The 16,197-nt window shown below is 35.8% G+C and overlaps 1 protein-coding gene across 2 annotated transcripts in view; it reads left to right on the forward strand.

Annotated features, from left to right (window-relative positions):
* Window positions 1-16,197, forward strand: part of CENPE (centromere protein E) — an 85,732-nt gene that overhangs the window by 52,441 nt on the left and 17,094 nt on the right. For both annotated transcript variants that reach the window (XM_062199797.1, XM_062199798.1), the window contains 10 exons: window positions 327-614; window positions 1,191-1,349; window positions 1,540-1,821; window positions 2,568-2,726; window positions 3,303-3,563; window positions 4,096-4,254; window positions 6,183-6,290; window positions 8,055-8,273; window positions 10,103-10,300; window positions 10,993-11,196. In XM_062199797.1, the coding sequence (XP_062055781.1) occupies window positions 327-614; window positions 1,191-1,349; window positions 1,540-1,821; window positions 2,568-2,726; window positions 3,303-3,563; window positions 4,096-4,254; window positions 6,183-6,290; window positions 8,055-8,273; window positions 10,103-10,300; window positions 10,993-11,196 (2,037 nt within the window). The remainder of the gene's footprint in view (window positions 1-326; window positions 615-1,190; window positions 1,350-1,539; window positions 1,822-2,567; window positions 2,727-3,302; window positions 3,564-4,095; window positions 4,255-6,182; window positions 6,291-8,054; window positions 8,274-10,102; window positions 10,301-10,992; window positions 11,197-16,197) is intronic.

A 16,197-nucleotide genomic window follows, 5' to 3' on the forward strand; every position in this document is an offset into this window, starting at 1 on the left:
TTTCCTGTAATCTTAAAAGAACTGGAAACACAAATACTAAAAGCTATTTGCATTCATATCTGAGTGCCAAGATAATATGAGTACAAGTAATATTTCAGAGAAGACAAACCAGGTAACGAATATTCAGATGCTAAATTGTAGACAAAAGTAGGCTTGGTTCTGTTAAGCTGGAAATTGACATCTGATTATTGTGTTTCTCATATCCTTTCTGAAAGAGAAGAGTAGGCTAAAATGTAAAGATGATTGCCTTAGTTTATGAATAATTCTTTCTTATGCTTAAGAGAAAAAAAGCTCTGCCCATATCCTAACTTATTTTATTTTCTCAGATCCAAGAACTTGAAGAAAAAGAACAGCAGTATATTCAGGTGAAAGCTGTGAATGAATCTCAGGCAAAAATGTGTGAAATGGAACACTTGAGAGAGCAATTTGAGACCCAGAAGTCAACACTGGAAAACGTAGAAATGGAGAATGTACAGCTGAGACAGAGGATCCATGAAAACCTTGAGGAAATGAGATCTGTATTAAAAGAAAGAGATGACCTTAGGGAAATGGAGGAGACTCTCAAAGCAGAGAGAGACCAGCTTAAGGAATACCTAAGAGAAATTCTAACTAAAGTGAGTTACCATCTTTTCCCCATCTAGTACTGCAACTGTGTGTCCTAAGGGAACGGTGGGCCGCAGGGGTCATGGGAATGTAAAAGGTTCCAGCTTTGAGGAAGGTTGGGGGTCATGAGGAGGTAGGGGATATTTGCTAAGACTTTCCACATTTTTCATTAAGTTTTTAACCTAAAACGTCCAATTGTAGCCAGTCATATACACATTTGGGTAGCTGGACAAAGATATTTATAGAAGCATACTCATTGCAGCAAATTGCAGTAACCAAATAAAGCAAACCACAAAATAGGGAAATTTCTAACTATCTTTTAGTGGGAACTGGTTAAATGCGCCATCAATCATAGAGTTCTACGGCATGGATATAGAGTAGGATAGAACTGCAGCGCTGATTTCACATGACATGTTAGGGATTAGTTGCAAAGTCTACCTAGAATGAATTGACAGCTGAAAGTAGCTTAGAGAGTGAGGACAGGAAAGCCTCAGAAAAGGAGTAGAATGATTCTTCTTATCCTTTACATTTCTGTACTGTTTGAATTGTATTATCCTCTATGTATTATTTTTCTTTGTCTAATAAAGGACCTGGAAAAACAAGAGGAACTAAAAATTGCACACATGCACCTCAAAGAGCACCAAGAAACTGTTGATAAACTGAGAGAGATTATTTCAGAGAAGACAGATGAAATAGCAAATATACAGATGGATTTAGAAAGCTCAGATTCTGCCTTAAAAGCACAGGTATGTATTTGTTTTTAGTTGTAATCTGAGCAGCTGAGAGTTTGAATTGGGTCCTTTGTTAATGAAACAGGATAAGAATCACCCTAAAATTGAAGACAGGTGAAGATGTGCCTGTTCAGTTTGGAAAGTATTGTTGAATTTTTTGTCTGTATCTATTACTACTCTAACTTGTTATATGATTAATATCAAGATCCAAGAACTTCAGGAGAAAGAATGTCAACTTATTAAAGTAAAAAATGATCTCCGAGAAACTGTGTATCAAACAGAGCAATTGAAGAAGCAATTAGAGTCCCAGAATTCAATTTTGGAAAGTACAGAAATGGAGAAGTTAAGATTGACTCAGAAACTTCATGAAAATCTTGAAGAAATAAGACTTATTACTAAGGAAAATGATGACCTGAAAAGAGTAAAAGAAGCCCTCAAAATGGAACGAGACCAACTTAGGGAGTGCCTTCAAGAAACAGAAGCTAAAGTAAGTTACACTATGTCTCTTCCTAGCAAGTGAATGTGATACTTCCTTATAGCAGTGAACCCTGCTTTGAAACAAGTGGTATTGTTGCAAGAATAAAACAGTGTAACTTTTCAAATGGAGAAGTTAGTATTGTTTTTCAAAATTACTAGTCTGTAACCAGCACTTTATGGATTTTATTCAGTGTCTACTGACTCAGTTGTTACAATAAAGAAAACTATATAAAGATACTTCAAAAAGTTCATGAAAAGTCTGTATTATAATGCACATAATATGCATGTGATTCTCAAGGTAATATATTCCATAATCATCAAATTATGTAGGCCAAATTAGTAGGCCCTTATCTTCATGCTCCAAAATAAACTTACCTGAAGTTTCCCAAAAGGTCATTCTTTATAGTAGTTTGTAATTTACAAATGGAAAGCAATCTAAATGTTCTTAAGACAGAAACTAGGTATATATGAGTGGTATGTCAAAATACTGTGTACTCTTAACAAAAAAAAAAGAGAGAGAGAGAAATAGATAGATTTTTAATGTCCTGTTTGGAAGCCCAACATAACTTCTAAGGAGGAAAATAAGCTATAAAATAGTGTTTGTATAATATATTTGTCCCAGGAAAGTAGGAGTAGCATATCTGGAGATGAGAAGAGAAAAATTTATGTTACTATTTTTAAGAAAATATTTCTTGATTAAAAATACTAATTGACATTAAGCTATATCATTGTTCTTAAATTTTTCTAATAATAAAGGATCTGAAAAAACAAGAGGAACTAAGTATTGCTCACAAGGATCTGAAAGAGCACCAAGAAACTGTCGATAAACTCCAAGAGATTGTTTCTGAGAAGACAAATGAAATTGCAAATCTGCAAAGAGATTTAGAAAAGTCAAATGCTAAATTACAAGAAAAGGTACTTTGTGGGGAACTTGTTTGAATGCATATTTGATTTATTTGTTCCTGAAACCTTTAGGGATGTAACATGGCTCAGCCCCATTGGAAAGCGGCTTGTCAGTATTTACTCGTGCAGAATATATACTTGCTTAAAAGCTCAGCATTTCCACTCCTTGGGTATGTACCCAAGAGAAAAGAATGCATACTAACTAACATAAAAGAACATATAGAAGAATGGCCATAGCAGCCTCCTATAGTACAGCGAAAAACTGGAAACAATGCAGATGCCTTTCATCAGGACAATGATAAACACATTGTGATAAGTAGATTAAACAGGAGCTGATCTAGGATGGTAAAGGTCAGAATAGTGGTTACCTCCAGAAAGGGTTGCATGGGTACTGAAAGGGATGCTAGAAATGTTCTGTTTTAATCTGGGTTATGGGATTATAAATGTATATACATGGGTATATCAAAAATAATTGAACTTATGAGAGTGACATGGAAAGACTGTTGTCTTAATCCATTTAAAAACTATTACTTATCCTTGCCTAAAAATAGTCTGTATCCTAACATATTATTTTATGATTATCTTAAGATTCAAGAACTTAAGACAAGTGACCATCAACTTTTTAAGTTAAAAGAAGATATCAGTGAGATGCAGAAACAACTCAAGAACCAAAGTTTAACTCTCAATAAGATAGAAATGGAGAATTTAAATTTGGCCCAAAATCTTCATGAAAACCTTGAAGAAATGAAATCTGTAATGAAAGAAAGAGATAAGTTAAAGAGAATAGAGGAGAGTCTCAAACTGGAGAGAGATCAACTCAAAGAAAACCTACAGGAAACCATAGCTAGAGTGAGTTGTATTCCTTCTTCATATCCTGTAAACCCACTACTTTTTTTTTTTTTTTTTTTTTTTTTTTTTTTTTTTTTTTTGACAGGCAGAGTTAGAGAGAAAGGTCTTCCTTCCATTGGTTCACCCCCCCCAAATGGCCGCTACTATGGCCAGCATGCTGCACCGATCCAAAGCCAGGAGCCAGGTGCTTCCTCCTAGTCTCCCAAAAGAGACTGTCCTTGCTCCAGGGATTGATTTTAGCTCCTTTGTCAAAGATAAATTGGTTGTAGATGCACTAAATGCTGGCTAGGATATGCAGAAGGGGAAAATTTTATATCCTGTTGTTCAAGCTGCAGCCATGGTGGAAAACAGCATGGAGATTTCTTTTTTTTTTTTTTTTTTTTTTTTTATTTCTGCACTTTATCATTTTGTGGTAATTAAATGATTGTTTTTAACGGAGCCCACATGTTTAAGATTTGGTTTAAGCTAATGATTAAGAAAAGCTGATATGCTTTTATATCCTAGCATTTTTCTTTTTCTTCTAAACATAAAGGATCTGGCAACAAAAGAGGAACTAAAAATTGCTCATATGCATTTGAAAGATCAGCAAGAAACTATTGGTAAATTAAAAGAGAAATTTTCAGAAAGGACAACTCAGATTTCAAATATTCAGAGGGATTTAGATAAATCAAACGATGAACTGCAGAAAAAGGTATGCTTTGTTTTGTTCTTTTGGGAGTAACTGTGTCCAGAATTATCTGTGGAAAGAGAAAGGGTATAGACATATAGATACAAATACAAATTCAGCATCCTTAATCCAAAAATCTGAAATTTGAAACTTATTGAGCAAGAACATCATGCTCAAAAACTTTCAGATTTCAAATTTTCAGATTAGGAATGTTCGACCAATGCAATCTGTACAAATATTCCAAAATCCAAAAATACCCAATATCTGAAATATTCTTGGTCCCAAATATTTCCTATAAGGAATATTCAACATGTGTTTATGTATATACTAACAAATACACTCTGTTTTCCTTCCTTGAAAGAATTCTATTTGCATTCTAAATTGTTTTATAATTATCTCAAGATTCAAGAAATTCAGAAAAAAGAACTTCAACTTCTTAAAATGAAAGACGATGTTAGTAAAACTCATTAAAAAATGAGTGAAATGGAACAATTGAAGAAGCAATACGAGGCTCAGAATTTATCTGTACAAAGTGTGGATAAGGATAACTTGCACTTCACTAAGAAAGCTTATGAAAACCTTGAAAAAATCAGAACCATAGCTAAGGAAAGCATTGAGCTGAGGAGGATAAAAGAGTCTCTCAAAATGGAAAGAGACCAGTTCAGAGAAATCATTAAAAAAATGATAGCTAGAATGAGTTCAGAATCTTCACTTATCTAGTAACTAGTTATAAGAATCAAACTTTGCAAATAATGATAATGATTGTTTCTGGAAGCTTCTACAACTAATGAAGGATAGTGAGAAAACTATAATTTTCACACAATAAGAACCAATTTTAAAAAGTAAGTTTTTCAGAAAATACAATTTAATTTTCATCTTTAAGAATGATGTTAAAGCAGACTGTCTCCCTTAATACTATGTTTTTAACTTTTTTTCTGAGATTTACATTTATTTTGAAATTCAGAGTCATAAAGAGAGGGAGAGATGAGAGACACCTTCCATCCACTGGTTCACTTCCAAAGATGGCCGCAATGGCCAGGGCTAGGTCAGGCTGAAGCCTGGAGCCCTGTGCTTCATCTGGGTCTCCCACATGAGTGCAAGGACCCAAATAATTGGGCCATCCTACCCTGCTTTCCCAGGCACAGGGAGCTGGATCTGAAGCACAGCAGTCAGGATTCAAACTGGCACCCACCTGGGATGCCAGCATTGCAGGTGGTGACTTAACCTGCTATGCCACAACACTGGCCCCACTAAGTCTTAAACCTAATTGAATCCTCTAAAAAATAACAAAAAGTTCGGACAATAGCTGTATGAAATCTTGTGAAAGTCTTTGCTTTTCATATTTGAAAAATAATATTTTGCAGTCTCACCAGAAATGCCTAACCCTTGGGAATCATCTTTATATCAGCCCTAATTAAATCTATAAACAGGTTTAATTCACTCAACAAATACTTATACTGTGGTGAATAGTATAAGCAAGTGAGAGAAAATGTTTCGTACTTTTGATCTGAAATGCAAACTATAAACAGTAAATGAATTTCCTGTTTCAACATGCTGGAAAGAATATATATGAATAGGGCTTGGGATGCTATGGAAAGCCAGGTGTTTTTGCTAGAGTGTTTAGTTGGTAGCAGTAACTCTAATGTAGAGATTTTGTTTGAAGAAAAGAAACCAGAAATAAATCTAAAACTGATTAGCAACTACAAAGAAGCGATCATACCTCTAAAATATATACAATTCTACTTCTTCCTCCTACCATGTCCCCCAGTGAGTGAATTTTTTAATTTCACTCATCAGAATTTTTTCTGAGCATCTTAACATTGTATTTGAGTTAAAAATGTGATATTGCATTTACTACTGAATGGATATAAGATGTAATTGAGTATTTGGTTATATATTATATGTGAATATAATTATAGCTGAAACCCTGTTTATTTCTTGTACCACACCAGGACCAACAGAACAGCAAAGAGCTAGTAGAACATGAGAAAGTGTTAATGGCTGATGGGCAACAACAACACCCTATAGAAAGCCTGAGAGAAAAATGCTTTAGGATAAAAGTAAGTGCCCCATGTGAAAATAGCATATGAATATTAGAACCGTTCCAAAGGCTTTTTGAAGCCTGAAATGGAATCAAAGGAACCTCTGTGGAACAAGTAAATACTGCTCAGTATTTTTCTAAATAATATCTGGTTCAGGTATTAAGGATGTGCATATTTACTTACATATACGAACAAAGCAATGGGAGTCTGATTTTACCTGAAAGAGGTAAACGACTGAGCCATTCTGGTGTCTGGCAAATCACAGATAGAGGAAATAGTGAGTCCAGTGCTCCTGAAATGTCATCCTGCCTGGCAGCGGGGAAGCTAAGAAAGGAGATCAGAGAGTTAATGGGAGGAGGCAGGCTGTGGGGCCTTCAGAGGATGTTGAGGTAATAAGGAAGGGGATGGAGATCCATGGAGATGAGAGACGTGCTCTACCTTACATTTTAAGAGGTTACTGACTGTTGCATTGAAAATAGAGTGGAAGCAGGAAGACCATTTAAAAGATCAGTTTCAATAATCCAGGCAGAAGCAATGGTGGCTTGGCACACACAGGTAGCCATGGGAATAGTAAGAAGTATCCAGTTTCTAAAGGTAAGAACAGGATTTACTCTGACCCTTGTTAGACTACATGATCCCTAAGGATGTGTTTGGATTGTTGGCTGTATCACTTAGCATTCCTGACAGCAGTCATTATTCCAGAGGCTCCTCCATACTGTACGGTGACACACCAGAAGACCAAAGACCGGAATCCCTTCCAACATAGACCACCATCTAGTTTTTACTTAACTTACTGAAAACAGAAACTCTTTCTTCTGCTGGTTAGCTCTTGGACTAAACCTATCACTTACTACACAGTTGCAGCAACTTGAACTTAACATGTTCTTCTACCTGTGCTCTGACCAGGATACCACCTGCTTGGTCATTCAAGCATAAAGCCCAGACTTAGTGCCTGTCTACCATATGCTAGTTGGTTTCCCTCATGAGATGGATTTTATTGCTCCATTTGTAAACAGTGAAACTGAGGCTCAGAGAACTTGTTCAGCAGTTGCCCAAGGTTACACAGCTCATAAATTGGCAGAATCTGAATTTGGACACAAACATAGACACAGAAACATTTATACAGTTTTATTTCCTTCAAGCTGTAGTGTCTATACCACTTTAAATATTGCACATACATTACACATTTTATTTGATCCCCTAAAAAGTTTTGTGGCAATTACTGTCATTGAGAAAACAGCTCAGTGATTTCCCCAGTGAAAAAGTGAAATAGTTAGGTCCTAACGGCCAGCTCTGATACAGGGATAGAAAACAGCTAGGCAAACAATAGCAGTGAAGCGGCTATACCAAAATGACAGGTATACAGTTTGAATCTTTCTCTTATTTAATTTACTCACTTGCACAGCCCTCTATAACTATATAGAAGCTACAATACACAGCAGGTTGAATTCACCCAAATTTCTCTTCAGACTTGGTCAGAGCTCATTTAGATCCTGGATGTTCAAAAGACTGAAAGAAAAAGCATCAAAATGATAATGATTGTTTCTGGTTTTCTTTTGTTGTATTTGCTTAAACTTTTTAAATTTCCACAATAAATATATATTATTTCTATAATTCAAAATCAATTACAGTTTCCCCTTTAAAAAAAAAAAAACACAAAGATCTTAATTTATTTCTTGCCCACCAAAATTGTTTTAAGTTTCATTACAATTCTAGGGTTAGAACTAGTTATTGTTAAATTAGAATGAATTATTACATTGAATGGATTCTAATTTCCTTTAGGAGCTTCTAAAAAGATACTCAGAAATGGAGAATCATTATGAGTACTTGAATAGAATGTCTCTTGATTTGGAGAAGGAAATTGAAACCCAAAAAGAGCTTTCAATTAGAGTAAAAGCAAACCTGCCACTTCCATATCCACAAGCCAAACAGATTCAAAAACTTCTTACTGCAAACCAGAGATGTTCCATGGAATTCCATAGAATCATGAAGAAACTTAAGGTACCTCTTTCTTTTAATAATATACCTGTAAATATGCTCTACATTTCAGTTTCAAACATCAATATATTTAAGTCCTGCTTTGTGAATTGGCGTATCACTATTTAATGTACTTAGTACCAAAGCTTGCATGGTTCTGAGAATAGTATGAGCAAGATTCTCTGAGCATCTTATACCCATTTGTTCAGCAAAATCTGAGCTCTGCTGAGGGGTTCAGAAACTGTGTCATGGTGTTTGATACAAGCACCATGGTAAAGATCTCATAACCAGTGGATGAGGGTTTTATCCACATGATATACCAATAAGAAATTGCAGAAGATGAGTACTATGATGGAAGCCAGAATGTGACCAGTTCAGGTTAGAGTTCATTTTGTACATAATGGCCTATGGATAGGTAACTCTCCTTGGTGGTAGTAACAGGATCAGGTTACCATTTAAGTGCTTCACTACAAAATAAAGAAATGAGTTTGAGGGAGATAAGCCTAGTGGCAGAGGCAACAGGCAGTTAAGTGGTTCAGATAACATTATGTGTGACTATGGCACTAGAGAAAGCTTCATAGACATGGAGAGGGCAAAAGGGATTTAGGAAATATTTAGTGGCTTAAATATGGTAGTTGCCTGATTTGTGCCTGATAGTGTAGGACAGGGAGAGAGGCTGAGTCCTAAGATTTGTCCTTAACTAAATTTTTAGATTGTAGTACCACTAAGAGAAATAAAGAAAAAAGGGAAGTGAAGAAAAGTGGGTAAGGCAGGAGAAATCAGGTGTTTAGCTTGAGATAATTTTGTGGTGAGAAAACCCATGATGAAACATCCAAGAAAACAAAATGAGGCATTTAGATGTGAGTCACATTTGGCAGAAGAAAAGTCAAGGCTAAGATCTGGGATTTATCAGCATGCAGATGACAGATAATAGAACACATATTAGTGACATACATAACAGAAGCATAAGAGCCTTGGGGTAAGAAGAGAATTTCAGACCAAGATTAATGTCCAAGAGGCAGAGCAGAAAGGAAACAACACTTGAGTTCAAGGTTACAAAATGCAAAGAGATGAGGGAACCACACAAGTGCTCTCCATAGAGTAGAGTATGTCAAAGAAGAAGTGGCCAGGAGTGGCAGATGTTTCAGAAATCTTAGATAATGGACTGAAGATAGCCCCTCCATCTGGTGATAAACAGGCTCATTGGTGACCATTGCCAGAACAATTTTAGATAAGAGGTTATGGGAGAGACCAGATTATAAGAGGTTAAGGGATGGTGGAAGTTGAAGAAATAAGAAACAGATTCCTGCCTCACCTAGACAGATAGCCCCTCAAGTCCTGACGATTCTTTCGTACATTGTGGCAGTCAGATACCCAGAAACTATTCATGAGATCCATGAACACGTGACGTTGAAATTATTGTCACCTTGAACACCTAAATATGTTTGGCTAGGAAATCTTGAAGCATGTAACCCTTTTTTATCAGTTACCAAGTCATGGTCAGCAAAAGATGTTGAAAATGAATCCCTGGTATCTACGTAGGAAACCTCTGTGATCAGCGGTATAGTTAACAACAATAAAAAAAGAACACTAGTAAAAGGGAAGTTGGTAGGAAAAGGGGGAGGCACTGAATTTTCAACTGCAGAAACACCCAGCAGAAAATCAGAAATATAGAAGTTGAGATCTGGAATTTATTCTCTCAAGATGCTAAGAGGGGAAAGTCTTCCCCACTTGATGGAGGATACTGAAAAATGAAAGACCTTGTCTTACTTCATGATCTCCACCTGGCTAAAACATCCTGTAATTGTGATGAAACTTTCATCTTCTAATTTGCTTAATTTATTTTTTGCAAGTATGTGTTAAGCCATGTTGCAAAGATAAAAGAAGAACAACATGAATCCACCAATAGATTTGAAATGGCTTTTATTGATGAAATGGAAAAGCACAATGAGTTGCTAATTAAAATACAGCATCTTCAACAAGATTATGATGTCCCATCCAAAGACGTAAGGATCCTCAAATTGAACCAGAATCTGGATCTACATATTGAGGTATAATTTATTTTAAAGAAATCTAATCAAATTTTAAGCTTTTATGTCACATAGAAAGAAATGTTTCCATGTACTTAAAGCCATTGTCATTGACTAGAAATGAAAACTAGATGACAGAGTGACAACTGGCCAGATATAAAGACTGCCAAGTAATAGATTACCAGCTCTTCAGACCTCCACAAACACAGGAAAACAGATTTAACATTAGCAAGTGGGAGTTCTTGGAACCCCAGAATAAATTTGTAGATGCCTCCTAAAACTTTGTCCATCTGTGACTGGGAGTCAGAAACCTTTTTATTCTACCAACTCCACATAGAATGTCTTGCTCTCAGCCAGCAACATAAGGCTGGCATCCAATTCCTAACATAGATAGATGTAAGGCCTTCTATATGTGGCAGAAAACGTTCCTCCAGAAGCCTTTATTGATTGTGATAGTAAGTCACATATTTTTCATTTTGACAAGGTTTAACTCTAACAGAATTTATAAATGTACTCCTATTACATATACTGCTAAAATGTTATTGTGATAATAGTTAGAATGAAGTATTAAATTAGAATTGTATTTCTTAGTCTACTGTGAAATCAGAATACTAAGAATCCAATAGATATTTTCCCCTTTTCTGATATTTGTATGATACTTGGATAGAAATTTCCTTAATTTTTAGGCGATTTGATGTTTATTTTTCACACAGGAAATTCTCAAAGATTTTTCAGAAAATGACTTCCCTAGCATAAAGGCTGAATTTCAACAAATATTAAGTAATAGGAAAGCAATGACTCAGTTTTTAGAAGAGTGGTTAAATACTCACTTTGATGAAGAAAAGCTTAAAAATGGCATCCAGAAAGAAAATGATAGCATTTGTCAAGTAAATAACTTCTATAATAATAAAATAATTGTAAGTATTGATTTTTATTGTGCCTCATTCTTTCTGTTGTTTGCTTTAATTTTTCTGTCTCATTCTTCAGAGGGCTTAGCATGACTTAATTTAAGGGTATTTAATTTGTTTAAATATGCTCTGTAGAAAAAGCTGATTTTTGTAAAACCTATTCTTTAGTGTATTGTGCTCCCTTAAGATAATTAAGTTTATCAATTTAACCATATTGGTGTGTAATACGCAGTTTCCACTGAATCCTCTTACTCTCTTTCCCTGCTCCTTCTCATTGTTTTATATGAACTGAGCCCTTTCCCCAGGTATCCTCAGGCAGCTGTCAAGTCACAAAGATATTACGGATGAGACAAGTAAGACACTTGTGGTGAGCATTAGGTACATCCCACCAGAATTAGGAAGTAAAAAAAGTGTTCATTGACTGTTATTCCCTGCACAGAAATACAGATCACCAGATTAACTACTAAAAGTCAGTGAGCTGCTGTTTTCCCTTAAACACTGAAGTTTGGAATGAAGCAGGAATAGATAATTGTTGAGTTTACTAACTATGCTCTGCTGTTAGATGCAGTGTTTCGTTGTCAGCCATGAAGTATATAATGATTTGAACCTGGACAGTTCTTCAGTTCTCCATATGCTAGTATTAATCTTATCAATTGAGATTATCCTGCAGATCAGTGTAAATCCTTGCCAGTCCTTATTCTTGTGATCATTGACATCCAGCATCTCAAATTTCAGAAACAGTGCAAACCACCAAAAAAAAAAAAAAAAAGTTCACATTCTTTTTTTTGTTTTTGTTTTGTTTTTGTTTTTGTTTAAGGAATATAACTTCATGCACTTAATATATACAGATTTGGGAACATGGTGATTCTTCCCCCCTGCCTGCCTCCCTCCCACCTTTCTTTGTCCTCCCTCTTCTTTTCCCATTCTTGTTTTACAGAGATCAGTTTTTCAGTTAATTTTTATATTCATCAAATTGACCTTACACTAAGTAGAGAGTTCACTGGATAAAATGAAGGAAAAAATAAAATCAAACAAACCAAAAAAAAACTGTTTAACAGCCAAGACAAGGGCTGTTCAAAATCATCACATCTCAAAGTGTTAGTTTTGCTCCTATAGATTACATTTTAGATACTCATTTAGTTACTACAGATCAGAGAGACCATATGATATTTGTCTTATGGTGACTGTCTTGTTTCACTAAGTGTAATGGTTTCCAGTTGCATTCATTTTCTTACAAATGAAAGGATCTCAAGACCTTTCTCTCTGTCTCTCTCTCTCACTATCCACTCTGTCAAAAAAAAAAAAAAAATTATGGCCGGCGCCGTGGCTTAACAGGCTAATCCTCCGCCTTGCAGCGCCGGCACACCGGGTTCTAGTCCTGGTTGGGGCACCAGATTCTATCCCGGTTGCCCCTCTTCCAGGCCAGCTCTCTGCTATGGCCCAGGAAGGCAGTGGAGGATGGCCCAAGTCCTTGGGCCCTGCACCCACATGGGAGACCAGGAGAAGCACCTGGCTCCTGGCTTCAGATCAGCATGATGCGCCGCCCACAGCGGCCATTGGAGGGTGAACCAACGGCAAAAAGGAAGACCTTTCTCTCTGTCTCTCTCTCTCACTATCCACTCTGCCTGTCAAAAAAAAAAAAAATGAAAGGATCTCAGTTTTTTTTTTTAACTGCTTTGTAGTGTTCCATAGTGTATACATGCCATAATTTCTTTATCCAGTCTTCAGTTGATGGACATCTGAGTTGATTCCATATGTTAGCTGTTATAAATTAATCTGGGATCAACGTGGAGGTACAGATCACTCTTTCATATGCTGATTTCATTTCCTTTGGATAAATTCCCAGGTGTGCGATGGCTAGGTCATATGGTAGGTCTGTATTCAGCTTTCTAAGATATCTCCATACTGTCTTCCACATTGGATGTACCAGTTTACATTCCCAGCAAAGTGGATTAAGATACCTTTCTCCCCACATCCTTACCAGCATTTGTTGCTTGTTGATTTCTCTGTGAGAGCAATTCTAACAGGGGTGAGGTGAAACCTCATTATGCTTTTGATTTGCATTTCCCTGATGGCTAGGGAGCATGAACATTTTTTCATGTGTCTATTGGCCATTTGAATTTCTTCTCTTGAAAAATGTCTGTTCAGATCCTTTGCCCGTTTCTTGACTAGATTGTTTTGTGGTTATTGAGTTTCTTGAGCTCTTTTTAGATTCTGGCTATTAATCCTTGGTCAGTTTCATAGTTTGCAAATATTTTCTTCTATTCTGTTGGTTGCTCTTCACTTTGCTAAGTGTTTATTTTACAGTCCAGAAGCTTCTCAGTTTGATGTAATAATCTCACTTGTTAATTTTGGCTTTGATTGCCTTGCTTCTGGAGTCTTTTCCAAGAAGTCTTTCCCTATGCCAGTGTTTTATAGGGTTTCCCCAGTGTTCTCTAGTAATTTGATGGTATCATGTCATAGATTCAGGTCTACAATCCATTTGGAGTGGATTTTTGTGTCATGTGTAAAGTAGGGGTCTTGTTTCATGCTTCTACATGTGGAGATCCAGTATTCCCAACACCATTTGTTGAAGAGACTGCCTTGACTCCAGGGGTTTATTTTTGCTCCTTTGTCAACAGTAAATTGGTTGTATATGTGTGGATTAATTTCTGGAGTTTCTATTATGGAGTTTCTATTTCTATTATCATTGGTCTACACATTTGTTTTTGTGCCAGTACCAGGCTGTTTTGATTATAACTGCTCTGTGGTATGTCTTGAGGTCTGGTAATGTGATTCCTCCAACTTTATTTTTATTGTTTTAAGATTGCTTTAGCTACATGGGGTCTCTTGTGTTTCCATGTGAAATTTAACATCATTTATTCTGTATCTGAGAAGAATGTTGTTGGTATTTTGATTGGATCTATAACTTGATTTCAATAACATGAACATTTTGAAGATGTTGAAGATGAATATGGAAGATTTTCCACTTTTTTATGTTTCTATTTTTTTCTTTAATGTTTTGTCATTTTTATCATAGAGATCTTTGACATCCTTGGTTAAGTTTATTCCAAGTTATTTAATTATTTTTGGAGCTGTTGTGAATGGGATTGATCTTAAAATGTATATCTCAGCTATGGTTTATCTGTGTATACAAAGGCTGCTGATTTTTGTGTGTTGATTTGATTTCCTGCCACTTTCCCAATGAAGTAAAGTATTGAATTCCAGTAGTCTCTTTGTGGAGTCTTTTGATTCCCTATATATAGAATCATGTCATCAGCAAATAGGGATAGTTTGAATTCTTCCTTCCTTATTTGTATCCCTTAAATTTCTTTTTCTTGCCTGATGGCTCTGGCTAGAACTTCCAGAACTACATTAAAGAGCAGTGGTGAAAGTGGGCATCCTTGTCTGGTTCCACATCCTAATGGAAATGCCTCCAATTTTTCCCCATTCAGTAGGATGCTGGCTGTGGGTTTGTTATATAAATTGCTTTGATTATGTTGAGGAATGTTCATTCTATACCAAGTTCGCTTAAGGTTTTCATCATGAAGGTGTTGAATTTTGTCAGATGCTTTCTCTGTATCTATTGAGATAATCATACGGTTTTTGGTCTTCAGTTTGTTGATGTGATTTATCACATTTATTGATTTTAGGATGTTGAACCATCCCTGCATGCCAGGGAGAAATCCCACTTGGTACAGCTAAGTGATCTTTCTGATGTGTTGTTGGATTTCAACTGGCTAGTATTTTGTTGAGGATTTTTGCAGCTATGTTCATCAGGGAATTTGGTCTGTAGTTCTCTTTCTCTGTCATCTTTCTCTAGATCAGGAATTATGGAGATGCAGGCTTCATAGAAGGAGTGTGAGAGGATTCCCTCCTTTTCAATTGTTTTGAATAGCTTGAGAAGAACTGGGATTAGTTCTCTGTTTATTTATCTTTTTTTTTTTTTTTTCCAAAAAACCAGCCTGTCACTTCATTGATCTTTTGTGTTGTTTTTTTTGTTTGTTTGTTTCAATTTTGTTTATTTCTTCCTTAATTTTAATTATTTCTATCTTCCTACTAATTTGGGGTTTGGTTTCTTGTTGTTTTTCTAGGTCCTTGAGATGTATTGACAGCTCACTTATTTGGTGATTTTCCAGTTTCTAGATGGAGGCACTAATTGCTATAAATTTCCCTCTTAACACTGTTTTTGCTGTATCCCATAAGTTTTGATATGAGATATTGTTACCTTCATTTGTTTCCCAAAATTTTTTTATTTCTGTTTTGATTTCTTTTGTGACTCACTTCATTTAGGAGCATATTGTTCAGTCTCCATGTTTTTGCATATGTTCTTGAGATTTTTGAGTTGTTGGTTTTGAGCTTCAATCCATTGTGATCAGAGAAGGTGCATCGTATGATTTTGATTTTTTTCAAACTTGCTGAGGCTTCTTTTATGGCCTACTATATGGTCTATCCTAGAGAAACTTCCATGCACTGCTGAGAAAAAAGGTTATTCTGCCACTGGGGGTGCAAAGTTGTATGGATATCAGTTAGGTCCATTTGGTCCATAGTGTCAATTAGCTCTGTTGTTTCTTTGTTGATTTTCTGTTTGATTGATCTATCCAGTGATGAAAGTGGGGTGTTGAAGTCCCCCATTACTATTGTATTGGAGTCAGTCTGTGTCTCCGTTTAAATCTGTTAATAGTTCTTTTAGTTAGCCAGGTGCCCTGTAGTTTAGTGCATATACATTTATTATTGTCACGTCTTCCTGTTGTATCGATCCCTTGATCATTATGTAGTGTCCTTCTTTGTCTCTTTTAACAATTTTGTGTTAAAGTCTATTTTGTCTGGTATTAGGATGGCTACACCTGCCATTTTTTTCTTTCTATTAACATGGAGTATTTTTCCATCCTTTCACTTTCAGTCTACATGTACCTTTGTTGGTGTGTTGTGTTTCTTGTAGGAAGCAAATAGATGGATCTTGTTTTTTAATCCATTCAGCCAGTCTGTATCTTTTAACTGGAAAGTTGAGGCCATTTACATTCAAGGTAA

This window comes from Lepus europaeus, chromosome 8, assembly GCF_033115175.1.
Source record: "Lepus europaeus isolate LE1 chromosome 8, mLepTim1.pri, whole genome shotgun sequence".
In the NCBI taxonomy this organism is placed as follows: Eukaryota; Metazoa; Chordata; class Mammalia; order Lagomorpha; family Leporidae; genus Lepus; species Lepus europaeus.